The sequence below is a fragment of the Mobula birostris genome, chromosome 3, assembly GCF_030028105.1.
Source record: "Mobula birostris isolate sMobBir1 chromosome 3, sMobBir1.hap1, whole genome shotgun sequence".
In the NCBI taxonomy this organism is placed as follows: Eukaryota; Metazoa; Chordata; class Chondrichthyes; order Myliobatiformes; family Myliobatidae; genus Mobula; species Mobula birostris.
The window spans coordinates 3,364,196-3,387,654 of NC_092372.1; the positions used below are offsets into that span (position 1 = coordinate 3,364,196).

At 45.3% G+C, this 23,459-nt stretch overlaps 1 protein-coding gene across 1 annotated transcript in view; it reads right to left on the reverse strand.

Annotated features, from left to right (window-relative positions):
• Positions 1-21,947, reverse strand: part of LOC140194524 (complexin-1) — a 47,308-nt gene extending 25,361 nt beyond the window's left edge. The window contains exon 1 of the mRNA XM_072251729.1: positions 21,867-21,947. Within this exon, the coding sequence (XP_072107830.1) occupies positions 21,867-21,897 (31 nt within the window). The 5' untranslated portion in view covers positions 21,898-21,947. The remainder of the gene's footprint in view (positions 1-21,866) is intronic.
• Between the last annotated feature and the right edge of the window lie 1,512 nt (positions 21,948-23,459).

The following is a 23,459-nucleotide window of genomic DNA, read 5'->3' on the forward strand; positions in this document are numbered from 1 at the left end:
TCTTCCCGCTTCTCCTCATGTGCCTATCACCATCCCCCCTTCCTCCTTCCCTTTCTCCCATCGTCCACTCTCCCCCTAATGTCCTTCCTCCTTCCCTTTCTCCCATCGTCCACTCCCCCTAATGTCCTTCCTCCTTCCCTTTCTCCCATCGTCCACTCTTCCCCAATGTCCTTCCTCCTTCCCTTTCTCCCATCGTCCATTCTTCCCCCAATGTCCTTCCTCCTTCCCTTTCTCCCATCGTCCACTCCCCCCAATGTCCTTCCTCTTTCCCTTTCTCCCATCGTCCACTCCCCCTAATGTCCTTCCTCCTTCCCTTTCTCCCACCGTCCACTCTCCCCTAATGTCCTTCCTCCTTCCCTTTCTCCTATCATCCACTCCCCCAAGTCCTTCCTCCTTCCCTTTCTCCCATCGTCCACTCCCTCTCCCAATGTCCTTCCTCCTTCCCTTTCTCCCATCGTCCACTCCCCCTAATGTCCTTCCTCCTTCCCTTTCTCCCATCGTCCACTCTTCCCCAATGTCCTTCCTCCTTCCCTTTCTCCCATCGTCCATTCTTCCCCCAATGTCCTTCCTCCTTCCCTTTCTCCCATCGTCCACTCCCCCAATGTCCTTCCTCCTTCCCTTTCTCCCATCGTCCACTCTTCCCCAATGTCCTTCCTCCTTCCCTTTCTTCCATCGTCCACTCTTCCCCAATGTCCTTCCTCCTTCCCTTTCTCCCATCGTCCACTCCCTCTCCCAATGTCCTTCCTCCTTCCCTTTCTCCCATTGTCCACTCTCTCTCCGATCAGATTCCTTCCTTTCCAGCCCTTGACCTTTCCCACTCACCTGGTTTCACATCATCTTCCAGCTAGCCTCCTTCCCTTCCCCACAGCTTTTTATTCAGGTGTCTCTCCTCTTCCTTTCTGGTCCTGATGAAGGGTCTTGGCCCAAAATGCCAATTGTTTATAAATTTCTATAGATGCTGCCTGACCTGCTGAGTTCCTCCCTCACTTTGTGTGTGTTGCCCTGGATTTCCAGCATCTGCAGATTCTGTCAAGTTTATTTAAAACACTCGGAGGAGACCCACACTCACAAGGTGAGGAACATTCAAACTTTCTACAGAGGGCACTGGAATTGAACTCTGAACTCTGGCATCCATTTCACTAACCACTACGCCACCATGGTGTCCTTCGTCCGAGTGCTCAGATCCTTCCCACATCAGTGGGTTGGGGGTGCATTAACTGGTCTTTGTAAATTGATCCTAAGGTTTAGGTGAGTGGCAGGCTAGAGTCACTGGGTCTAGTAACCACCTCAGTTTTCTTCACGCATCATTTCCGAGGGTTAAGGTAATATTTCATCTTTCAAGCCTCTTGTTTGTGGCAGGAGAAGCCGCTGTGTTAACACAGGTTCAGCCAATGTTGCCACTTGTCAAAACAGTGACAACTCATCCGTGTCAATACCTGTTTCTGAACCGTCCCCGAGCAGCGGCTGTCTCTCGCAGAGGACAGCCCTTACACATGGAACGACAGATGTTCAGATGCACCACCTCATTCATCACTCCGACTTGCTTCATTTAGAAACTGTGCAACACCATCTCCTGCCTCTGGAGAGAGCATCCGACTCATGGGCTAGCTGCATAATCATAGCATCCCCTACCACATCCCTCCGTTGTCTCTGTTCGCTCTCCAAGCTCCAGTACTGGACTGTTAATAGCACGGCAGACTCGATAGGCTGAATGGCCTCATTCTGCTCCTCTGTTTATGGACATGCCATAGGAGATTTCCAGTCTAAGACTGTGCTAGAGCTGATGCAAGGTGAGTTTAGTCAGACATCCACAACACTCCATAACATGTTGTGCCATGCCCCAGCTCAGGAAATCCTCAGTAAAGCTCCTCAGAAATCCAGCATTCCAGTACACGTCTGGTTCTGATTTCTGTTACTTGGTTCCATCCAAGTGGGGAGAGAGTCTAAGACATTAACTGTATCTGTAGCTGAAGAGGCAAGGCACAGAAGGGAATGATTACCATGGGCAGACATCGAATGGCCTGATCGTGTGCTGTACTCTCCGCGTTATGTGCAATGTGGGCAGGTGGGGTCCCACAGCCGTGGCTGGCAGCTCATCGAGAAGGAAGACCCCCATCTCAAACCTCCTCTGCCTTGCAGCTATACCCACTCATGGGAAGACTTGAGGAGTAAACCGCGAGGGGAGAATACAGAGCTAGAGTCCCTAAGGCAGCAACACATACAAAATGCTGGAGGAACTCAGCAGGCCAGGCAGCATCTATGGAAAAGAGTACAGTCGATGTTTTGGGTCATGACCCTTCAGCAGGACTGGAGAAAATAGTTGAGGAATAGATTTGAAAGGTGTGTGGGGGAGGTGGTGTGGTTCTCTAGTTTGTCCCTAAGGCAGATCCTACATTGAATTCAACGCTGCCCTGCAAACCCTGCGACGCTGCTGGTGCCAAACTGTATCAGTCTCTGCCGTTCCTTGGGGTTCATCAGCTATGTGGAGAGAGGGAGCCTGCTACACAGGCAACAGCTCGCTCTCCATATCGAACAGCCCAGGCTATATTGGCTCTGCACTGACAACGTAGACAGCTAGGATGCAACATCTGACCAACGTAGGGCCTTTATGATTGGTCTCTATAGGCAGAAATATCAGTTGAGCCAAAGGCAAACAGGAGAAAATCTACAGATGCTGGAAATCCGAGCAACACACACAAAATGCTGGAGGAGCTCAGCAGGCCTGGCAGCATCTATGGAAAAGAAGAAACAGTCGACGTTTCAGGCCATGACCCTTCAGCAGGACTGGAGAAAAAAAAAGATGAGAGTAGATTTAAAAGATGGGAGGAGAGGAGGGAGAACGATAAGGTGATAGGTGAAACTGGGAGGGGAAGGGGTAAAGTGAAGAGCTGGGAAGTGACTGGTGAAAGTGAAACAGGGCTGGAGAAGGGAGAATTTAATAGGAGAGGACAGAAGACGATGGAAGAAAGAAAAGGGGGGAGGAGCACCAGAGGGACGTGGTGGGCAGGTAAGGAGATAAGGTGAGAGAGAGGAAAGGGAATGGGGAATGTTCATGCCATCAGGTTGGAGGCTACCCAGACAGAATATAAGTTGTTGTTCCTCCAACCTGAGTGTGGCCTCATCGAGACAGCAGAGCAGGCCATGGATGGACATGTTGGAATGGGAATGGGAAGTGGAATTAAAATAGGTGACCACTGGGAGATTTCACTTCTTCTGGCAGACTTGGTGAAGTGGTCTACCAATTTACAGCGGGTCTCACCGATATACTGGAGGCCACAGCGGGAGCATCAGACACAGTATATGGCCCCAGCAAACTCACAGGTGAAGTGTTGCCTCACCTGGGAGGACTGTTTGGGACTGTGAATGGTAGTGAGGGAGGAGGTGTAGGGGCAGGTGTAGCACTTGTTCCACTTGCAAGGATAAGTGCCGGGAGGGAGATCAGTGGGGAAGGAGTTACAGGGAGTTACATGCTGGATGCGGAAGCTGGTAGGGCGGTAGGTGAGGACAAGAGGAACTGTATCCCTGGTAGGGGATAGGCAAAGGGGCTGTTTCATTAACTCTCATACCAAAGACTCTGTGACATCTGCTCTGGAAAAAAAATCACATCCATATTCCACTGAAGTCAGGTGCTGCTTTTGGGATAAGGAAAAATGCTTTGAGCTTATTGAAACAATCTGCAAGTTTGTTGACAGGGAAAGAGCAGAAGGTTTACTTGGAAGTGTGATTAGTATGGATTCTTCTCTTCTGTTGTACCACAACCTGCTTTGGGAATATAGACCAGCTCAACAACTCTGAACAGCATTGCCAGAGGTGTTCTTATCAATTAAGGATGAGACGCAGTCCGGAGCAGGAGGATAAAAGGGATACACTGCAAACTGGCAAATGGTAAGGACTTCAGTCTTCCAACATGTCAGTCCGTGGGCTCCTCTTCTGCTGTGATGAGGCCACACTCAGGTTGGAGGAGCAACACCTTATATTCCATCTGGGTAGCCTCCAACATGATGGCATGAAGATTGATTTCTTGAACTTCCGGTCATTGTGCACCCTTCTCTACTCCCCATTCCCATTTCCATCTCCCGCTTTATCTCCTTACCTGCCTATTACTTCCCTCTGGTGCTCTTCATCCTACCCTTCCTTCCATGGCCTTTTCTAAAAATCACAAAGAGAAGGGGTCCCAGAACAGATCCCTGAGGCACACCACTGGTGACCAATCTCCATGCAGAATATGACCCATCTACAACCACTCTTTACCTTCTGTGGGCAAGCCAGTTCTGGATCCACAAAGCAATGTCCCGTTGGATCCCATGCCTCCTTACTTTCTCAATAAGCCTTGCACGGGGTACCTTGTAAAATGCCTTGCTGAAATCCATATACACTACATCTGCTGCTCTACCTTCATCAATGTGTTTAGTCACATCCTCAAAGAACTCGATCAGGCTCGTAAGGCACGACCTGCCTTTGACAAAGCCATGCTGACTATTCCTCATCATATTGTGCCTCTCCAAACGTTCCAAAATCCTTTTATGTATGTTTCTCTGGGTTTCCAGCATCTGCAGAATCTCGCCTTTAAAATCAGATGTCTGAATATTACAGTGAAGTAGAGGGAGTTATAGAGGCATGAGAGAGGAGCTGACCAAGGGTGATGGGAAGGGTTCACTAACAGAGGTCACCAATAGCTGGTGACTCTGCAAGCGATTCGGACGGCACAGGATAGAGACATCCCAATGAAGATGTATTCCAAAGGGAGGATGAAGCAAAGCCTGACAAGGGAAGTCAAAGACAAGGGGCCCAGAAGAGGATCACAACAATTACCCCAGCGACGAAAGGGTTAACATGTGAGGAGGGTTTGATGGTTTTGGACCTGTACTCACTGGAGTTTAGAAAAATGAGGGGAGATCTCACTGAAACCTCTCGAATATTGAGAGACAGCATAAAAGTGAAAGAGAGGGCATAAAATAGAGCAAAAATTAGTGGGAGTTTAAAGGATTGGAAGCTTTTAAAACAACAGAAGGCAACTAAAAACAATAATAAGAGAAAAGGTGAAATATGAAGGTAAGCTGGCCAATAAGATTAGAGAAGATACCAAAGTGTAAAAGAGAGATGAGGGGGGGATTTGGACCACTGGGGATTGACGTTGGAGAGGTAGTAATGGGGGACAAAGAAATTGCAAACAAATGAGTTATTTTACCCAGCCTTCACTGTGGAAGACACCAGCAATGTGCCAGATATTTGAGAGTGTCTTGGGCAGACGTGAGTGTGGTTGCTATCACCAGGGAGAACGTGCTGGGAAAACTGAAAGGTCTGAAGGTAGATAAGTCACCTCAACCAGAGGGACTACACCCCAGGGTTTTTAAAGAGATAGCGGAAGAGATTGTGGCGGCACTAGTAATAATCTTTCAAATATCACTAAATCTTTCAAGAATTCACCCTGGGACATCTGGACAGTGAAGATGCATACATCAGGGTGCTCTACTCGACTGCAGCTTGGCACTCAGTACCATCATCCCCTCACATCTAACCGGTAAGCTCAATTGTCCTTGTACCTCCTTGTACGATTGGATCCTTGATTTCCTCACCTGCAGAGCCCAGTCAGTTCAGATTGGCAGCATCACCTCCACAATCTCCATCAGTACAGGTGCCCCAGGAGACTGTGTGCCTAGCCCCCTGCTCTGCTTGCTTTTCGCTTATGATTGTGTGGCTAAGCACAGCACCAATGCTGTAGTTAAGTTTGCTAATGACACCACTGTCGTAGGCCGAATCAAGGCTGATCAATATCAAGAGGACCAGAATAAAAGCGCAGGATGTAATGCGGAGGCTTTATAAGGCTTTGGTCAAGCCACACGGAGTACCTTGAACAGTTTTGAGTCCCTTATCTAAGAAAAGATATGCTAGCATTGGAGAGGGCCTAGAAGAGGATCACAACAATTATCCCAGCAATGAAAGGGTTAATGTCTGAGGAGTGTTTGATGATTTTGGGCCTGTACTCATTGGAGTTTAGAAGAATGAAGGGAAATCTCACTGAAACCTATCAAATAGTGAAAGGCCCAGACAGAGTGGATGTGGAGAGAATGTTTCTTATAGTGGTGAGTCTAGGACCACAGGGCACAACCTCAAATAAAGTAGGATGCCCCTTTAGAAGAGAGATGAGGAGGAATTTCTTTAGCCATAAGGCGATGAATCTGTGGAATTCATTGCCATGGACAGCTGTGGAGGCCGAGTCACTGAGAATATTTAAATCAGAAGTTGATAGTAAGGCTGTCAAAGGTTATGGGGAAAAGTCAGGAGATCGCAGTTGAGGGGGATAATAAATCAGCCATGATAGAATGTAGGAGCACACTCAATGGGCTGAATGGCCTAATTCTGCTTCTATGTCTTATGGTCTTATAATCTTTTGCAATTAATGTTTATATTTCCTCCTGCTCCTTTAGCAAATAACACGCCTTCAAATCGGAGTGAGATTTTCCTCTCCAACATTGTGCTTCCTGTTCTCACATTACTTCTCTTGAGAAAACCACTCCTGTGCTTTCTCTGTGTACATTGTGCAGTGGTATTTTGTGTCTGATTTGCAAACTGCATATTGAGAATATAACCAAAGGCAGAATTCAGCAAACCCAGATCAGCCTGTCTACATTGACAATATGTGCCAGATGTTTAAAGAAGGGAGAGGCAAAGAACACTGATGTGTTCACAGTGCATTGTTTCAATCTTGTTCTCTGACTACAACTAGTATTTATTTTTCATTTATTAAACTTACCAATCACATCAGACCTGTGGGTCTGCAAGGGAGGATGGCCTAACATCCGTCACATAAATAATGTTAAATATTACTAATAAAAACAGAAGGAATAAGGAAGAGTTAGAGCATAGTATTGTCCTGGAACCTTCCAGCCACAATATTGTGCCAACATTTTAACCTACTCTAAGATCAGTCTAACCCTTGTATCATCCATGTGCTTATCTGAAAGTCTCTTAAATGTTCCAAATTTATCTGTCTTTACCACCACCTCTGGTAGTCAGGTAGCCACCAGTCTCTGTGTAAAGAACTTACCTCTGACCTTCCCCATATACTTTCTTCCAATCACCTTAAAGTTATGGCCTGTTGGACTAGCCATTTCCACCTTGGAAAAAAATCTCTGTCCACTCGATATTTGCCTCATCATTTTGTATCCCTCTATCAAACAACCTCTCCTCCTCCTTCACTCCAAAAAGAAAAGTCCCAGCTCACTCAACCTTTCCTCTTAAGATCTGCTCCCTAATCCAAGTAGAATTGTCTGGTAAATCTCCTCTGTACCCTCTCTAATGCTTCCACATCCTTCCTCTAATGAGATGATCAGAAATGAACAAGATGACGAATAACAAGTTCCTTTCACTGGTTTGAGAATTGTGAACACAGCCCAGACCATCATACAAACCAGCCTCTGCTTCACGGATACAATCTACACGTCGCACTGCCTTGGTAAGGAACCAACGTAAGTTATGAGCCCACCCACCCTGGCATTCTCTCTTCCACTGGGCAGAAGACACATACCCTCTAAAACATGTAGCACATTCTCTAGGACAGGAAAATTGCAAATATTACTCTGCTATTTAAGAAGGGTGGGAGGCAGCAGAAAGGAAACTATGGACCTGTTAGTCTGACATCAGTGGTTGGGAAGTTGTTGGAATTGATTGTTAGGGATGAGATTATGGAATACCTGGAGGCACAGGACAAGATAGGCCAAAGCCAGCATGGTTTCCTGAAAGGAAAATCCTGCCTGACAAACCTACCGCAATTTTTTGAGGAAATTACAAGCAGGGTAGACAAAGGAGATGCAGTAGATGTGGTGTACGTGGATTTTCAGAAGGCCTTTGACAAGGTGCCACACATGAGACTGCTTAGCAAGATAAGAGGCCATGGAATTACAGGGAAGTTACTAGCATGGGTGGAGCATTGGCTGATCAGCAGAAAACAGAGAGTGGGAATAAAGGGATCCTATTCTGGCTGGCTGCTGGTTACCAGTGGAGTTCTACGGGGGTCGGTGTTGGGGCTGCTGCTTTTTTACGATGTATTTCAATGATTTGGACTATGGGATTAATGGATTTGTGGCTAAATTTGCTGATGATAGAAAGGTAGGTGGAGGAGCGGGTAGTGTTGAGGAGACAGAGAGCCTGTAGAGAGACTTAGATAGTTCAGGGGAATGGGCAGAGAAGTGGCAAATGAAATACAATGTTGGAAAGTGCACAGTCATGCACTTTGGTGGAAGAAATAAACAGGCAGACTATTATTTAGATGGAGAGAGAATTCAAAACGCAGAGATGCAAAGGGATTTGGGAGTCCTTGTTCAGGATACCCCAAAGGTTAACCTTCAGGTTGATAGGTGGTAAAGAAGGTGAATACAATGTTGGCATTCATTTCTAGAGGTATAGAGTATAAGAGCAGGGATGTGATGTTGAGGCTCTATAAGGCACTCGTGAGACCACACTTGGAGTATTATGTGCACTTTTGGGGTCCTTATTTTAGAAAGGATATACTAACATTGGAGAGCGTTCAGAGAAGATTCATGGGAATGATTCCAGGACTGAAAGGGTTACCTTATGAGGAACGTCTGGCAGCTCTTGGGCTGTATTCCCTGGAGTTCAGGAGAATGAGTGAGGATCTCATAGAAACATTCAGAATGTTAAAAGGCCTGAACAGATTAGACATGACAAAGTTTTTTCCCATGGTAGGGGATTCTAGAAAAAGAGGGTACAACTTCAGGATTGAAGGACGTCCATTTAGAATAGAGATGCAGAGAAATTACTTTAGTCAGAGTGTGGTAAATCTGTGGAATTTGTTTCCACGAGCAGCTGTGGAGGCCAAGTCATTGGGTGTAGAGATAGATAGGTTCTTGATTAGCCAGGGCATCAAAGGATATGGGGTGAAAGCAGATGAGTGGGGATGACTTGAAGAATTGGATCAGCCATGATTGAATGGTGGAGCAGAGTTGATGGGCTGAATGGCCTAATTCTGCTCCTATATCTTATAGTCTTATGGTCTTACCTTCTATTCTGCTCTCGTATGACTCTGGCAGACGTCTTGCCCGTGACATCAAGAAACTGCAGGGAGTTGTGGACACAGCTCAGCACATCACAAGAAGCAGCCTTCCCTCCACGGACTCTGCCAGCACTCATTGTAGTCTCAGTAAAGCAGCCAGCATCATCAAAGACCACCCCCCCCCCCCAACCGGGACAGTCTCTCCTCTTCCTTCTCCCATTGAGCAGAAGATACAAAAACCCGAGAGCGTGTGGCACCAGGTTCAAGAACAGCTTCTACCCTGCTGTCGTAGGACTATTGAACAGTCCCCAAGTATAACATGGTGGGCTCCTGAGCACTGCACTTTCTCTGTAGCTGGTGCACCTTATTCTGCCTTCTGTTATTGTTTTACCGTGTTCTATCTCAATGCACTGTGTAATAATCTAATCTGTATGAACAGTATACAAAACCAGCTTTGCACTGTATCTTGATACATGTGACAATAGCAAAAACCAATTCCAATTCCGACTGTTTGGTAAAGATCAATTCTTGACCTCATCAAGACCCTTGCCCTGTATTTGTACTTCCACTCTTTTCACAGCTACCGCTGGGCAGGAGGTAGAGAGGCCTGAACTCCCACAGCTACACCCTTTCACACGACAAAACCCTAGTCACCATGACAGCTTAGCAACATTATGACCACTCTGATCACTTTGCATGAAAAAAAAGCTCTTCTTTGTCCTGTCTGTTCTGTCAAATCTGAGTATAATTTACTCATGCTTTCCCTGCGAATATACAGTCAGCTGTAGCAACGTGTTTCATTGCACCTCTGCATGCACGTATTTGTGTAGATGATAATATACCCGAGTTATGTAGCACAGAATCAGGCTCTTGAGGCTACGACGTCCAAGATGACCATCTAGACAATGCACAGCCATTTCATTTGCCCAGATTAAGTCCACGTCCTTCCACGTCTTGCCAATTCAAATGTCTGTCTAAGTACCTTTTAAATTTAAGTTCAAGTTTAATTGTCATGGTTCTGAAAGACAGGAAAATTGCAAATGTCACTCCACTCTTTGAGAAGGGAGAGAGGCAGAAGAAAAGATATTATATGCCAATTAGTCTGACCTCAGTGGTTGGGAAGATAGAAACATAGAAAACCTACAGCACAATACAGGCCCTTCAGCCCACAAAGCTGTGCTGAGCATGTCCTTACAGGTAACCTTAGAACAACATAGGCTTACCCATAGCCCTCTATTTTTCTAAGCTCCATATACTTATCCAGGAGTCTCTTAAAAGACCCTATCGTTTCCACCTCCAGCACCATCGCCGGCAGCCCATTCCACACACTCACTACTCTGCGTAAAAAACTTACCCCTGACATCTCCTCTGTACCTACCTCCAAGCACCTTAAAACTGTGCCCTCTCATGCTAGCCACTTCAGCCCTGGGGAAAAGCCTCTGACTATCCACACGATCAATGCCTCTCATCATCTTGTACACCTCTATCAGGTCACCTCCCATCCTCTGCTCCTCCAAGGAAAAAAGGCCAAGTTCACTCAACCTATGCTCATAAGGCATGCTCCCCAATCCAGGCAACATCCTTGTAAATCTCCTCTGCACCCTTTCTAAGGTTTCCACGTCCTTCCTGTAGTGAGGCGACCAGAACTGAGCACAGTACTCCAAGTGGGGTCTGACCAGGGTCCTATATAGCTGCAATATTACCTCTTGGTTCTCAATGCACCGTATCCCTTCTTAACCACAGAGTCAACCTGCACAGCAGCTTTGAGTGTCCTACGGACTCAGACCCCAAGATCCCTCTGATCCTCCACACTGCCAAGAGTCTTACCATCAATGCTATATTCTGCCATCATATTTGACCTACTAAAATGAACCACCTCACACTTATCTGGGTTGAACTCCATCTGCCACTTCTCAGCCCAGTTTTGCATCCTATCAATGTCCCGCTGTAACCTCTGACAGACCTCCACACCATCCACAATACCCCCAACCTTTGTGTCATCAGCAAATTTACTAACCCATCCCTCCACTTCCTCATCCAGGTCATTTACAAAAATCACAAAGAGTAGGCGTCCCAGAACAGATCCCTGAGGCACACCACTGGTCACCGGCCTCCATGTAGAATATGACCCATCTACAGCCACTCTTTGCCTTCTGTGGACAAGCCAGTTCTGGATCCACCAAGCAACATCCCCTTGGTTACCATGCCTCCTTACTTTCTCAATAAGTCTTGCATGGGGTACCTTATCAAATGCCTTGCTGAAATCCGCATACACTACATCTACGGCTCTACCTTCATCAATGTGTTTAGTCACATCCTCAAAAAATTCAATCAGGCTCGTGAGGCACGACCTGCCTTTGACAAAGCCATGCTGACTATTCCTAATCACATTATGCCTCTCCAAATGTTCATAAATCTGGTCTACAATTTCTTGGGCTATCTCTACTCCCTTTCTTGAATAAGGGAAAAACATCAGCAACCCTCCAATCCTCTGGAACCTCTCCCGTCCCCATTGATGATGCAAAGATTATTGCCAGAGGCTCAGCAATCTCCTCCCTCGCCTCCCACAGTAGCCTGGGGTACATCCCGTCTAGTCCCGGTGACTTATCCAACTAGATTCTTTCCAAAAGCTCCAGAACATCCTCCTCCTTAATATCTACATGCTCAAGCTTTTCAGTCCGTTGCAAGTCATCCCTACAATCGCCAAGATCCTTTTCCATGTGAATACTGAAGCAACGTATTCATTAAGTATCTCTGTTATCTGCTCCGGTCATATACACACTTCTCCATTGTCACATTTGATTGGTCCTATTCTCTCATGTCTTATCCTCTTGCTCTTCACATACTTGTAGAATGCCTTGAGGTTTTCCTTAAAGTGTCCTCCAAGGCCTTCTCATGGCCCCTTCTGGCTCTCCTAATTTCATTCTTAAGCTCCTTCCTGCTAGCCTTATAATCTTCTGGATCTCTATCATTACCTAGTTTTTGAACCTTTTGTAAGCTCTTCTTTTCTTCTTGACTAGATTTACAACAGCCTTTGTACACCACGGTTCCCGTACCCTACCGTCCTTTTCCTGTCTCATTGGAATGTACCTATGCAGAACCTCATGCAAACACCTCCTGAACATTTGACACATTTCTTCCGTACGTTTCCCTGAGAACATCTGTTTCCAATTTATGCTTCCAAGTTCCTGCCTGATAGCCTCATATCTCCCCTTACTCCAATTAAATGTTTCCCTAACTTGTCTGTTCCTTTCCCTCTCCAATGCTATGGTGAAAGAGATAGAATTGTGATTAACAAATTAAGAACCCGTGGTATTACAGAAAAGGTTCTAGCATGGATAAAGCATTGTGTGAATGGCAGGAGGCAAAGTGTGGGAATATAGGGATCTTTTTTGGTTAGCTGCCAGTGACTAGTGGCATTCCACATGGGTCTGTTTGAGGACCGATTCTTTTTATGTTATATGTCAATGACTTGGATGATGGAATTGATGGCTTTATGGCCAAGTTTGTAGATGATATGAAGATAGGTGGAGGCACAGATAGTTTTGAGGAAGAAGAGAAACTACAGAAGGTCTTACACAGCTTTGGAGAATAGGCAAAGAATTGACAGATGGAATACAATGTTGGGAGATGTATGGTCATGCAGAAGAAGTAAAGGGTTGTGGAGTCATGGAGTCATAGAGTCATGGAGAAGTACAGCACAGAAACAGGCCATTCAGCCCATCTATTCCATGTCAAAACCATCTCAGCTGCCTACACCCATCCACCTGCACTGGGACCATACCCTTTCATACAGCTACTATCCATGTACTTATCCAAACTTCACTTAAATGTTGAAATCGGACTCGCATGCACCATTGTGCTGGCAGCTCATTCCACACTCTCACAAACCACTGAATGAAGAAGTTTCCTCTCATGTTCCCCTTAAACTTTTCACCTTTTACCCTTAACTCGTGACCTCTGGTTATCATCCCACCTAACCTCCATGGAAAAAGCCTGCTTGCATTTACCCTATCTATACCCCTCCTAATTTTGTATATCTCTATCAAATCTCCTCTCTATCTTCTACATTCTAAGGAATAAAGTTCCAACCTATCCAATCTTTCCTTGTAACTCAGGTCCTCCAGGCCTGACAGCATTTTGTAAATTTTCTCTGTACTCTTTCAACCTTTGGTCATCTTTCCTGTAGGTAGATGACCAAAACTGCACACAATATTCCAAATTAGGCCTCACCACGTTTTATACAATTTTAACACAACATCCCATCTCCTGCACTCAGGACATTGATTTATGAAGGCCAATGTGCCTTCTGCAAGCCATGATAGCCTTCCTCACTGTCCATTATGCCCCCAATCTTGGTGTCAGCCATAAATTTGCAGATCTGGTTAACCACATTATTATCTAGATCTTTGATACAGATGACAAACAACAACAGGCCCAGCCCCGATCCCTGCAGCATGCCACTAGTCACAGGCCTCCAGTCAGAGAGGCAAACCTCTACTACCACTCTCTGGCTTCTCCCACAAAGACAATGTCTAATCCAATTTACAACCTCATCCTGAATGTCGAGTAGCTGAACCTTCTTGACCAACAGGATCCTGTCAAGTACCTTGCTAAAGTCCATGTAGACAACCTCCACTGCCTTCCCTTCATCCATTTTCTTAGTAACTTCCTTGAAAAGCTCTATAAGATTAGTTAGGCATGGCTTCCTCAAAGCAATGCAGACTATCCTTAATCAGTCCATCTCCATCCAAAATACTTATATATCTGGTCCCTTAGAATGCCTTCCCAATGCTGATGTCAGACTCAGAGCCTATAATTTCCTGGTTTATTTTTAGAGCCTCCAGTTTGTCCTGATGGAGTACCGCCAAGGCATTTTTCCTGACTAGCAACACCACTCCTCCTCCTCATACCCTCGCACTCTGTCACATCTGAAACAGGAGAACAGCAGAATGCTGAGCTGCCAGTCCTGCCCCTCCTACAAACCAGCTCTCACTAATGGCTATGACGTCATAATTCCAGCCGTTGATCCATGTCCTGAGCTCATCAGCCTTTCCTACAATACATTTTCCTTTCAAATACATGCAGCTCAGGACACTAGTCACACCATGCTCAACCTTTTGATTCCTGACTTTGTCTGAAGTCTTACCAACATCTGTCTCCGCAACCTCTCCACTAACTGTTCTGGCACTCTGGTTCCCATCCCCCTGCAACTCTAGCTTGATCCTTGTGCAGGATTCCCTGAAGATTAATTTGCAGGTTGAGTCTGTGGTGAGGAAGGCAAATTTGATGTTGGCATTCATTTCAAGAGGACTAGAATATAAAAGCAAGGATGTAATGCTGAGGCTTTATAAAGCACCGGTGAGGCCTCACGTGGAGTATTTTGGGCCTCTTATGTGTGAAATGTGAGGAGGATGTTATGAAAATGCAGGGTGACTTGGACAGGCTGGATGAGTGGGCAGATGCATGGCAGATGCAGTTTAATGTGGATAAATGTGCGGTTATCCACTTTGGTGGTAAGAACGGGAAGGCAGATTATTATCTAAATGGAGTCAAGTTAGGAAAAGGGGAAGCACGACGAGATCTAGGTGTTCTTGTACATCAGTCACTGAAAGCAAGCATGCAAGTACAGCAGGCAGTGAAGAAAGCTAATGGCATGCTGGCCTTCATAACAAGGGGAATTGAGTATAAGAGCAGAGAGGTCCTTCTGCAGCTGTACAGGGCCCTGGTGAGACCACACCTGGAGTACTGTGTGCAGTTTTGGTCTCCAAATTTGAGGAAGGACATTCTTGCTATTGAGGGAGTGCAGCGTAGGTTCACAAGGTTAATTCCCGGGATGGTGGGACTGTCATATGTCGAAAGATTGGAGCGACTAGGCTTGTATACTCTGGAATTTAGAAGGCTGAGAGGGGATCTCATTGAAACATATAAGATTATTAAGGGATTGGACACGCTGGAGGCAGGAAGCATGTTCCCGCTGATGGGTGAGTCCAGAACCAGAGGCCAAAGTTTAAGAATTAGGGGTAGGCCATTTAGAACAGAGTTGAGGAAAAACTTTTTCACCCAGAGAGTGGTGGATATATGGAATGCTCTGCCCCAGAAGGCTGTGGAGGCCAAGTCTCTGGATGCTTTCAAAAAAGAGATGGATAGAGCTCTTAAAGATAGCGGAATCAAAGGTTATGGGGATAAGGCAGGAACTGGATACTGATTGTGGATGATCAGCCATGATCACAGTGAATGGTGGTGCTGGCTTGAAGGGCCGAATGGCCTACTCCTGCACCTGTTGTCTATAAAGGATGTGCTCACATTGGAGAGGGTTCAAAGGAGGTGCACAAAAATGATTCTGGGATTGAGAGGCTTGTCAAATGAAGATCGTTTGATGACTGTGGGCCTGTACTCACTGGAATTCAGGTGAATGACAGGTAACCCAATGGAAGCCTACTGAATGTTGAAAGGCCTTGATCGAGTGGATGTGGAGAGGATGTTTCCTGTGGTGGAATTGTGTAAGAGCAAAGGACACAACCTTAGAATAGAGGACATCTTTTGAAAGTGGAGATGAGGAGGAATTTCTTCAGCCTGAAAGTGGTGAATCTGTGGAATTCATTGCCTGTGGAGGCCCAGTCTTTTTGGCAATGTGGTAGTGTAGTGGTTCGCAAAACACTTCACAGTACAGGCGACCCGGGTTCTCTTCCTGCCGTCGCCTGCAAGGAGATTGTACAAGCTCCCTGTGACCTTGGGGGAACTAATTTCCTCCCACATTCTGAAGACATACTGTGATTAGGCTGGGATTAAATCGGGGGATTGCTGGGCAGCGTGGCTCAAAGGGCCAGAAGGGCCTGTTCTGGGGACTGGATGGTCAGGAGATTGTGTTGCTTCCCGGGTGCGAGTGTTCAGGATGTCTCAGAGCAGAATATTCTTGAAGGGGAGGTCGTGGTACATGTTGGTATCAATGACATAGGCAGGAGAGGGTGGAGGTCCTGCGCAGTAAGTTTAGGGAGTTAGGAAGGAGGCTGAACAGCAGGACCTCCGAGGTGGTAATCTCAGGATTACTCCCAGTGCCACGAGCCAGGGAAGGTCAGAACAGGAAGATATCGCAGATGGATGAGTGCCTGAGGAGATGGTGCGGGGGGGCAGGGTTTCAATTTCTTGGATCAGTGGACCCTTTTCTGGGGAAGGGGTGACTTGCACAAGTGGGATGGGTTGCACCTGAACTGGAGGGGAACCAATATCCTGGGAGGGAGGTTTGCTAATGCTGTTGGGGAGGGTTTAAATTAGATTTGCAGGGGGTGGGAACCGAAGTGAAGAGGCAGAGGATGGGAGGTTGGAGCACAAGTAGAGACAGCTTGTAGGGAGTTTATGAGGAAGGATAGGCAGATGATAGAGCAAAGATGCACTCAGTCTGATGGTTTGAGATGAGTCTATTTTAATGCAAGGAGTATCATAAACAAGACGGATCAGGAGCATGGATCAATACATGGAACTATGACACTGTGGCCATTACAGAGACTTGGATGTTTCAGGGGCAGGAATGGCTGCTGAGTGTGCCAGGCTTTAGAGGTTTCAAAAAGGACAGAGAGGGAGGCAAAAAAAGGTGGGAGAGTGGCAGTGCTAATCAGGAATAGTGTCACGGCTGCAGAAAGGAGGAAGTCATGGAGGTATTGTCTACTGAGTCATTGTGGGTAGAAGTCAGAAAAGGAAGGGGGCAATATCTCTACTGGGTGTTTTTTTATAGACCCCCTCTCAATAGTAACAGGGACAATGAGGAGAAGATAGGGAGACAGATTCTAGAAAGATGCAATAATAACAGGGTTATCGTGATGGGAGATTTTTATTTCCCCAATATTGATTGGCATCTCCCTAGACTGAGGGGTTTAGATAGGGTGGAGTTTGTTAGGTGTGTTCAGGAAGGTTTCCTGACACAATATGTAGATAAGCCAACTAGAGGAGAGGCTGTACTTGATCTGCTATTGGGAAATGAACCTGGTCAGGTGTCAGGTCACCTGTGGCAGGACAGCATTTTAGAGGTAGTGATCGCAACTTTATCTCCTTCACCATAGTGCAGGAGAGGGATAGGAACAGACAATTTGGGAAAACATTTAGTTGGGGTAGGGGCAAATATAATTCTATTAGGCAGAAACCTGGGAACATAATTTGGGGCAATCCTGCAGTACTTTAAGTTCTTAATGTCCAGCAGGGTCTTGTGACCGTAACAAATAAGTAAAAAAAAGACAATAACACTTTTAGCTGACCCTGTAGAAGCCACTGTGTCCAGCTGCCTCATCATCTTATTGGAAATGATTAATGATTGTGTCCAATTCCACCACCTCCGCTGGCACTGTGTTCCAAATAGCAACCACTATCTGTGCAGACATTCTGCCCCCCCCCCACTCAGCTTTTATACTTAATGCTCCCACTATCAGGAAAAGGGTCTGATCATTGAACCTATCATAATCTTATCCCTTCTGTCACATCGCCCTCGGCCTCCTTTGCTTGTAGGGAAACAAGCCCAGCCGATCCGATCTCTCCCCATGACTGCAGTCCTCCATTGCCATCACATCCTTTCTGTCTATAGTAAGGCTGTATACAACTTCCCACTGCAGTCTAGCAGTGTTCTCTAAAGTTACAACATAAAATCTCAACTCTTACATTCTATGAAGACACAAGAGACGGCCGATCGTGAAACACTGACCAGCCCTCTGCCGTCCCAGATGCTGTCCGACTGGCTGAGTTCCTGTCTGTCAAGGTGTTGGAGGCAGGTTCGATACGAGCTTCATTAAGAAAGTGGTTTGATATGTTCTCCTGCAGCTCAAGCCCTTCACCCCGAATGGGGCACAGGCCACGGACAGCAGTCCATCCTGGGCCAGTCCCCCATGTGTAGCTCATTTCCTCTCCTAGAGACGAGGTATTTGGAGCTTCTGTAGCTCTGGGTTTTATGGGATTGGGTTGCTGACACCGTGCCCAATCCTCACCCTTTCCCAGCCAGACTTGGGAACGTCCATGACGGATAAAGATTGTCAGGGCAGTGGAGGAAGTGCCAGGGATTGGAGCCAGTCTGTCACATTGGTAGACAGCCAGTCTGAGATGATCAGCTGAACAGTCTCTCTGAGCTCTAGCTGTTTGACAGAAGACAGTGCCAGAAATCAATATGCAGAAGCTGAAGGTGCACAAACAGAATAAATCACAGGCTGAGGCAGAATGGTCCAAATGGTGAACAGATTCATCATTCTGTATCGTCAGGTTACGTTCACTGTACCAAATGCATTCATTTCATTCAAATATTCAGGAAAATAGCCCAGACTCTAATAACAATAGCCAACTAATTTTGATCTACAAAGGATAATATTCCCTAGCAATTTTGGCTGTGTCACATTAATGAAATCATTTGAATTTCACAAGATGACAATGCCTTCATTGTTATTCTGTAATGACTCAATATGATCTTCACACTACAATCAGCAAATCTTCAGTCTTGCACCATTTACCAAAACCAATGTTTCCTGTGAAATGTCACTCCTGCCTGAGAGCAGGATTACTCTGTACTGATCTCAGTTCCTTTCAGTTATACATTTTAGCCGAGCAATCTCTTCTGTTCCTCTCCCCCTTCCCTCTTTTTCTATTCCACAAACTGGCCTTTTCCCTCTTCTCTTCACCTGCCTATCACCTCTCCCTGGCACCCAGTCTCCTTCCCTTTCTCCCATGGTCCACTCTCCTTTCCTATCAGATTCCTTCTTCTCCAGCCTTTTGCCTTTTCCATCTATCACCTCCCAACTGTTTGTTTCATCCCCCCTCCCCCACCTACCTGCTTCACCTATCACCTTCACGCTGGCTCTCCTCCCCATCCCCTTCCCTTCATAATCTGTCATCTTTTCCCTTCCTTTCCAGTCCCGATGAAGGGTCTCGGCCCGAAACATTGATTGTTTCAGCTATCTCCTTGTCCTCCGTTATTATTTCTCCTGCCTCATTTTCTAATGGTCCTATATCCACTCTCATTTCTCTTTTATTTTTAACATACTTGAAAAAACGTTTACTATCCACGTTGATATTATTTGCTAGCTTACTTTGATATTTCATCTTTTCCCTTTGAATGATTTTTTAAATTGCTCTCTGCAGGTTTTTTAATTACTCTCTGTCCCCCATTGCTACCTCACCAGCATCATTTTCCAGTGGTCCAGTACCAACTCTCACCTCCCTTTTACTCTTTAAACAACTGAAAAAAGACTTTTAGTATATTGTTTTATATTCTTGCTAGCTTGCCCTCGTATTTCATCTTTTCCCTTCTTATAGCTTTTTTAGTTGCCTTTTGTTGGATTTTAATAACTTCCCAATCATCCAACTTCCCACTCAGTTTTCCTACCTCATATGCCCTTTCCTTGGCTTTTATGCAGTCCTTAACTTCCCTTGTCAGCCATGGTTGCCTACCCCTACCATTTGAGAACTTCTTCCTCTGTAGGACATATCTATCCTGCACCTTGTGAACAAATCCCAGAAACTTCAGCCATCTCTGCTCTGCCATCATCCCTGCCAGTATCCCCCTCCAATCCACCTGAGCAAGCTTCTCTCTCATGTCTCCGTAATTCCCTTTATTCCATTGTGATACTGATACATGTGAGTTATGCTTCTCCCTCTTAAATTGCAGTATGAATTCAATTGTATTATGATCACTGCCCCTTAAGGCTTCCTTTGTGTTAAGCTGACTAATAAAATCTGGGTTATTACACGACACCCAATCTAAGATGGCCTTTTCCCGAATAGCCTCAAGCACAAGCTGCTCTAAAAAGCCACCTCGTAAGCATTCAACAAATTTCCTCTCTTGTGATTTTCCCAATCCCCTTGCCTATTGAATTGTGACACTACCCTTATTACATGCCTTTTCCAGTTCCCTTTGCCATCTCAAACCCACATCATGGTTACTATTTGGAGGCCTATATTTTTTTAATTGACTTTATTTCTTACATCCTTCACATACATGAGGAGTAAAAACCTTTACGTTACGTCTCTGTCTAAATGTGCAATGTATAATTTATAGGAATTTGTAGTAAATAGTATGTACAACAGGACAGTCAATATAACATAGAAGTACAATTGTACCAGCATGAATTAATCAGCCTGATGGCCTGCTGGAAGAAGCTGTCCCCGAGCCTGTTGGTCCTGGCTTTTATGCTGCGGTACCGTTTCCCGGATGGTAGCAGCTGGAGCAGTTTGTGGTTGGGGTGACTTGGGTCCCCAATTATCCTTCAGGCCCTTTTTACACACTGGTCTTTGTACATGTCCTGAATCATGGGAAGTTCACATCTACAGATGCGCTGGGCTGTCCACACCACTCTCTGCGATTGAGGGAAGTACAGTTCCCATATCAGGCAGTGATGCAGCCGCTCAGGATGCTCTCAATTGTGCTCCTGTAGAAAGTTCTTAGGATGTGAGGGCCCATACCAAACTTCCTCAACTGTCTGAAGTGAAAGAGGTGCTGTTGTGCCTTTGTCACCACACAGTCAGTATGTACAGTCCACGAGAGATCCTTGGTGTATACTGAGGAACTTAAAGCTGTTTACCCTTTCAACCCCAGATCTACTGATGTCTATAGGGGTTAGCCCATCTCCATTCCTCCTGTAGTCCACAACCAGCTCCTTTGTTTTTACGACATTGAGGGAGAGGTTGTTTTCTTGACACCACTGTGTCAGGGAGATGACTTCTTCTTTGTAGGTTGCCTTGTTATTATTTGAGACAAAGCCAATCAATGTAGTATTGTCAGCAAATTTAATTAGCAGATTGGAGCTGTAGGTGGCAACATATAATGATTTTTTTCCATAATAATTTCTATAATGATTTTTGCCCTTGCAGTTTCTTAACTCCACTCACAAAGATTCGACATTCTCTGACCCTATGTCACCTCTTCCTAAAGATTTAATTCCATCCCTTACCAACAGAGCCACACCACCACCCATGCCTTCCTGCCTGTCCTTTCGATACAAAGCATATCCTCTGATGTTCAGCTCCCGACTATGACCTTCTTTCTGCCACAACTCAGTGATGCCTACAACGTCATACCGACCAATCTCTAATTGCAGCACCAGTTCGTCCACCTTATTCCGATTGCTACGCACATTTAAATACAGCACCTTCAGTCCTGCATTTTTTTGCCATTATGAATTTTGCCTCTGTGGTACAATTTAACTCTTTGCTCTGTCAGCATTTGTACCCAATCACTGGCTTGTCCTTCATTCATATTACATATAACATCATCTACTTGTAAACCTGCTAGCTCATCCTCAGCTCTGTCATCCTGGCTCCCATCCCCCTGGCATAGCAGTTCAAACTACTCCCAACATGAACAGGTTTAAACTAATGGCATCCTGGAAGACTATGTGGAAGGGAAGTGTTAGATTGATCTTAGAGTAGGTTAAAAAGTCAGCACAGCCTTGTACTACACTACACTGTACTGTGCTGTGCTCTGAGTTACATCTTGCACATCCTGCAAGTGTGGAGGCTAGGTCATTGTAGGTAGCTCAGAGACACTAGATACATGTTTGAAGGATCGACAATTTGATTGAGTTGTTAGGGCAGAAGCAGATAAGGTCATATTGAGTGGCAGGGCAGGCTGGAGGAGCTAAGTGGTCTACTCTGGTTCCTCTTACTGTGTTCAAGTAAGTGATCTCCAAGATACAATGACAGACTTGCAGCTTATTCATGAAGAAAGAGTTGCACTCAAATGCTATGCATCCAGAATTATTCAATGCTCAATTCTTTGTTCTGTACCCAGTTCCAATCTATTGTTGCTCTCCCAGCAATTTTTGCTGAATATCTTTTCAGAGTTGTACATCTCCTGACGGATTCCTGTACCCCGGTGCTGACTTACCTCCCAGAGCCTGTTTCATAACAAAGTCCATGATTTCTTCTGGTGATCGTTTGCCTCTTCAATTCCAGTTCTTACATGAATGTTACGCAGAAGTGGTTACTCAAGGCTGACGACCTGAAAGAGCACAATTAAGTTATTAACATCAGCGAGAGGCAATTATTTTTGAAATACATTTGAGCTTCCACAGGCTAATATCTATAGGAACTTTAGTTGGAATATTGTGTTCTGGTCTGGTTGCTTCAGTATAGGAAGGATGTGGAAACTTTAAAGAGGTTGCAGAGGGCATTTACCAAGATTAGTGGGAAGTTAAAGGAATGGGAAGCTTTTAAAGAGCTACAGAAGAATACAAAAAGTCATTAAGATGGAAAGATTTAATATGAGGATAAGCTAGCCAATAATATTAAAGACGATACAAAATGTTTCTTCAGATACATGAAGTGTAAAAGAGAGGTGAGAGTGGATATCGGACCACTGGAAAACGATGCTGGAGAACGAGTAATAGGGGACTAGGAAATGGTGGATGAACTGAATAAGTATTTTGCTTCAGTCTTCATGGTGGAAGACACTAGCAATACAGTGGAAGACCCAGAGCGTTAGGAGGCAGAAGGGTGTGAAGTTACCATAATTATGGAGGAGTTTCTTGGGAATCTGAAAAGTCTGAAGGTGGATAAGTCACCTGGACCAGATGGTATACACCCCAGATTTCTGAAAGAGATGGCTGAAGAGATTGTGGAGGTATTAGTAAAGATCTTCCAAGAATCACTAGATTCTGTATTGGTTCCGGAAGACTGGAAAATTGCAAATGTCACTCCATTCTTCAAGAAGGGAAAGAGGCAGAAGAAAGGAAGGTATAGGCCAGTTAGTCTGGAGTCAATTATTAAGGATGAGGTCTCAGGGTACATGGAGGCTCATGATAAAATAGGTCGTAGTCGGCATAGTTTCTTCAAGGAAAAATCTTGCCTGACAAATCTGTGGAAATCTTTGAAGAAATAACAAGCAGGAGAATCAGCTGATGTTGTATACTTGGATTTTCAGAAGGCTATTGACAGGTGCCATATATGAGGCTGCCTAACATGTTCTGAGCCCATGGTATGACAGGAAAGATTCTGGTTTGGATAAAGCAGTGGCTGTTTGGTAGGAGGCAAAGAGTGGGAATAAAGGGAGCCTTTTCTGGTTGGTTTCTGGTGACTAGTGGTGTTCCACGGGGGTTTGTATTGGGACCGATTATTTTTACGCCACTTGTCAATGATTTGGATGATAAAATTAATGGCTTTGTTGCAATATTTGCAGATGACATGAAGACAGGCGGAGGGGTAGGTAGTTTTGTGGAAATAAGAGATGGACAGACAGATTAGGAGAATGGGTAAAGAAGTGGCAGATGGAATACAGTGTCAGGAAGTGTATGGTCATGCATATTCGTGGAAGAAATAAGAGGGTAGACTGTTTTCTAAATGCAGAGAAAATTCAAAAATCTGAGGCGCAGAAGTACTGGGCAGGATTTCCTAAAGGTTAATTTACAGGCTGAGTCTGTGTTGAGGAAGACAAATGTGATGTTAGCATTCATTTCAAGAGGACTAGAATATAAAAGCAAGG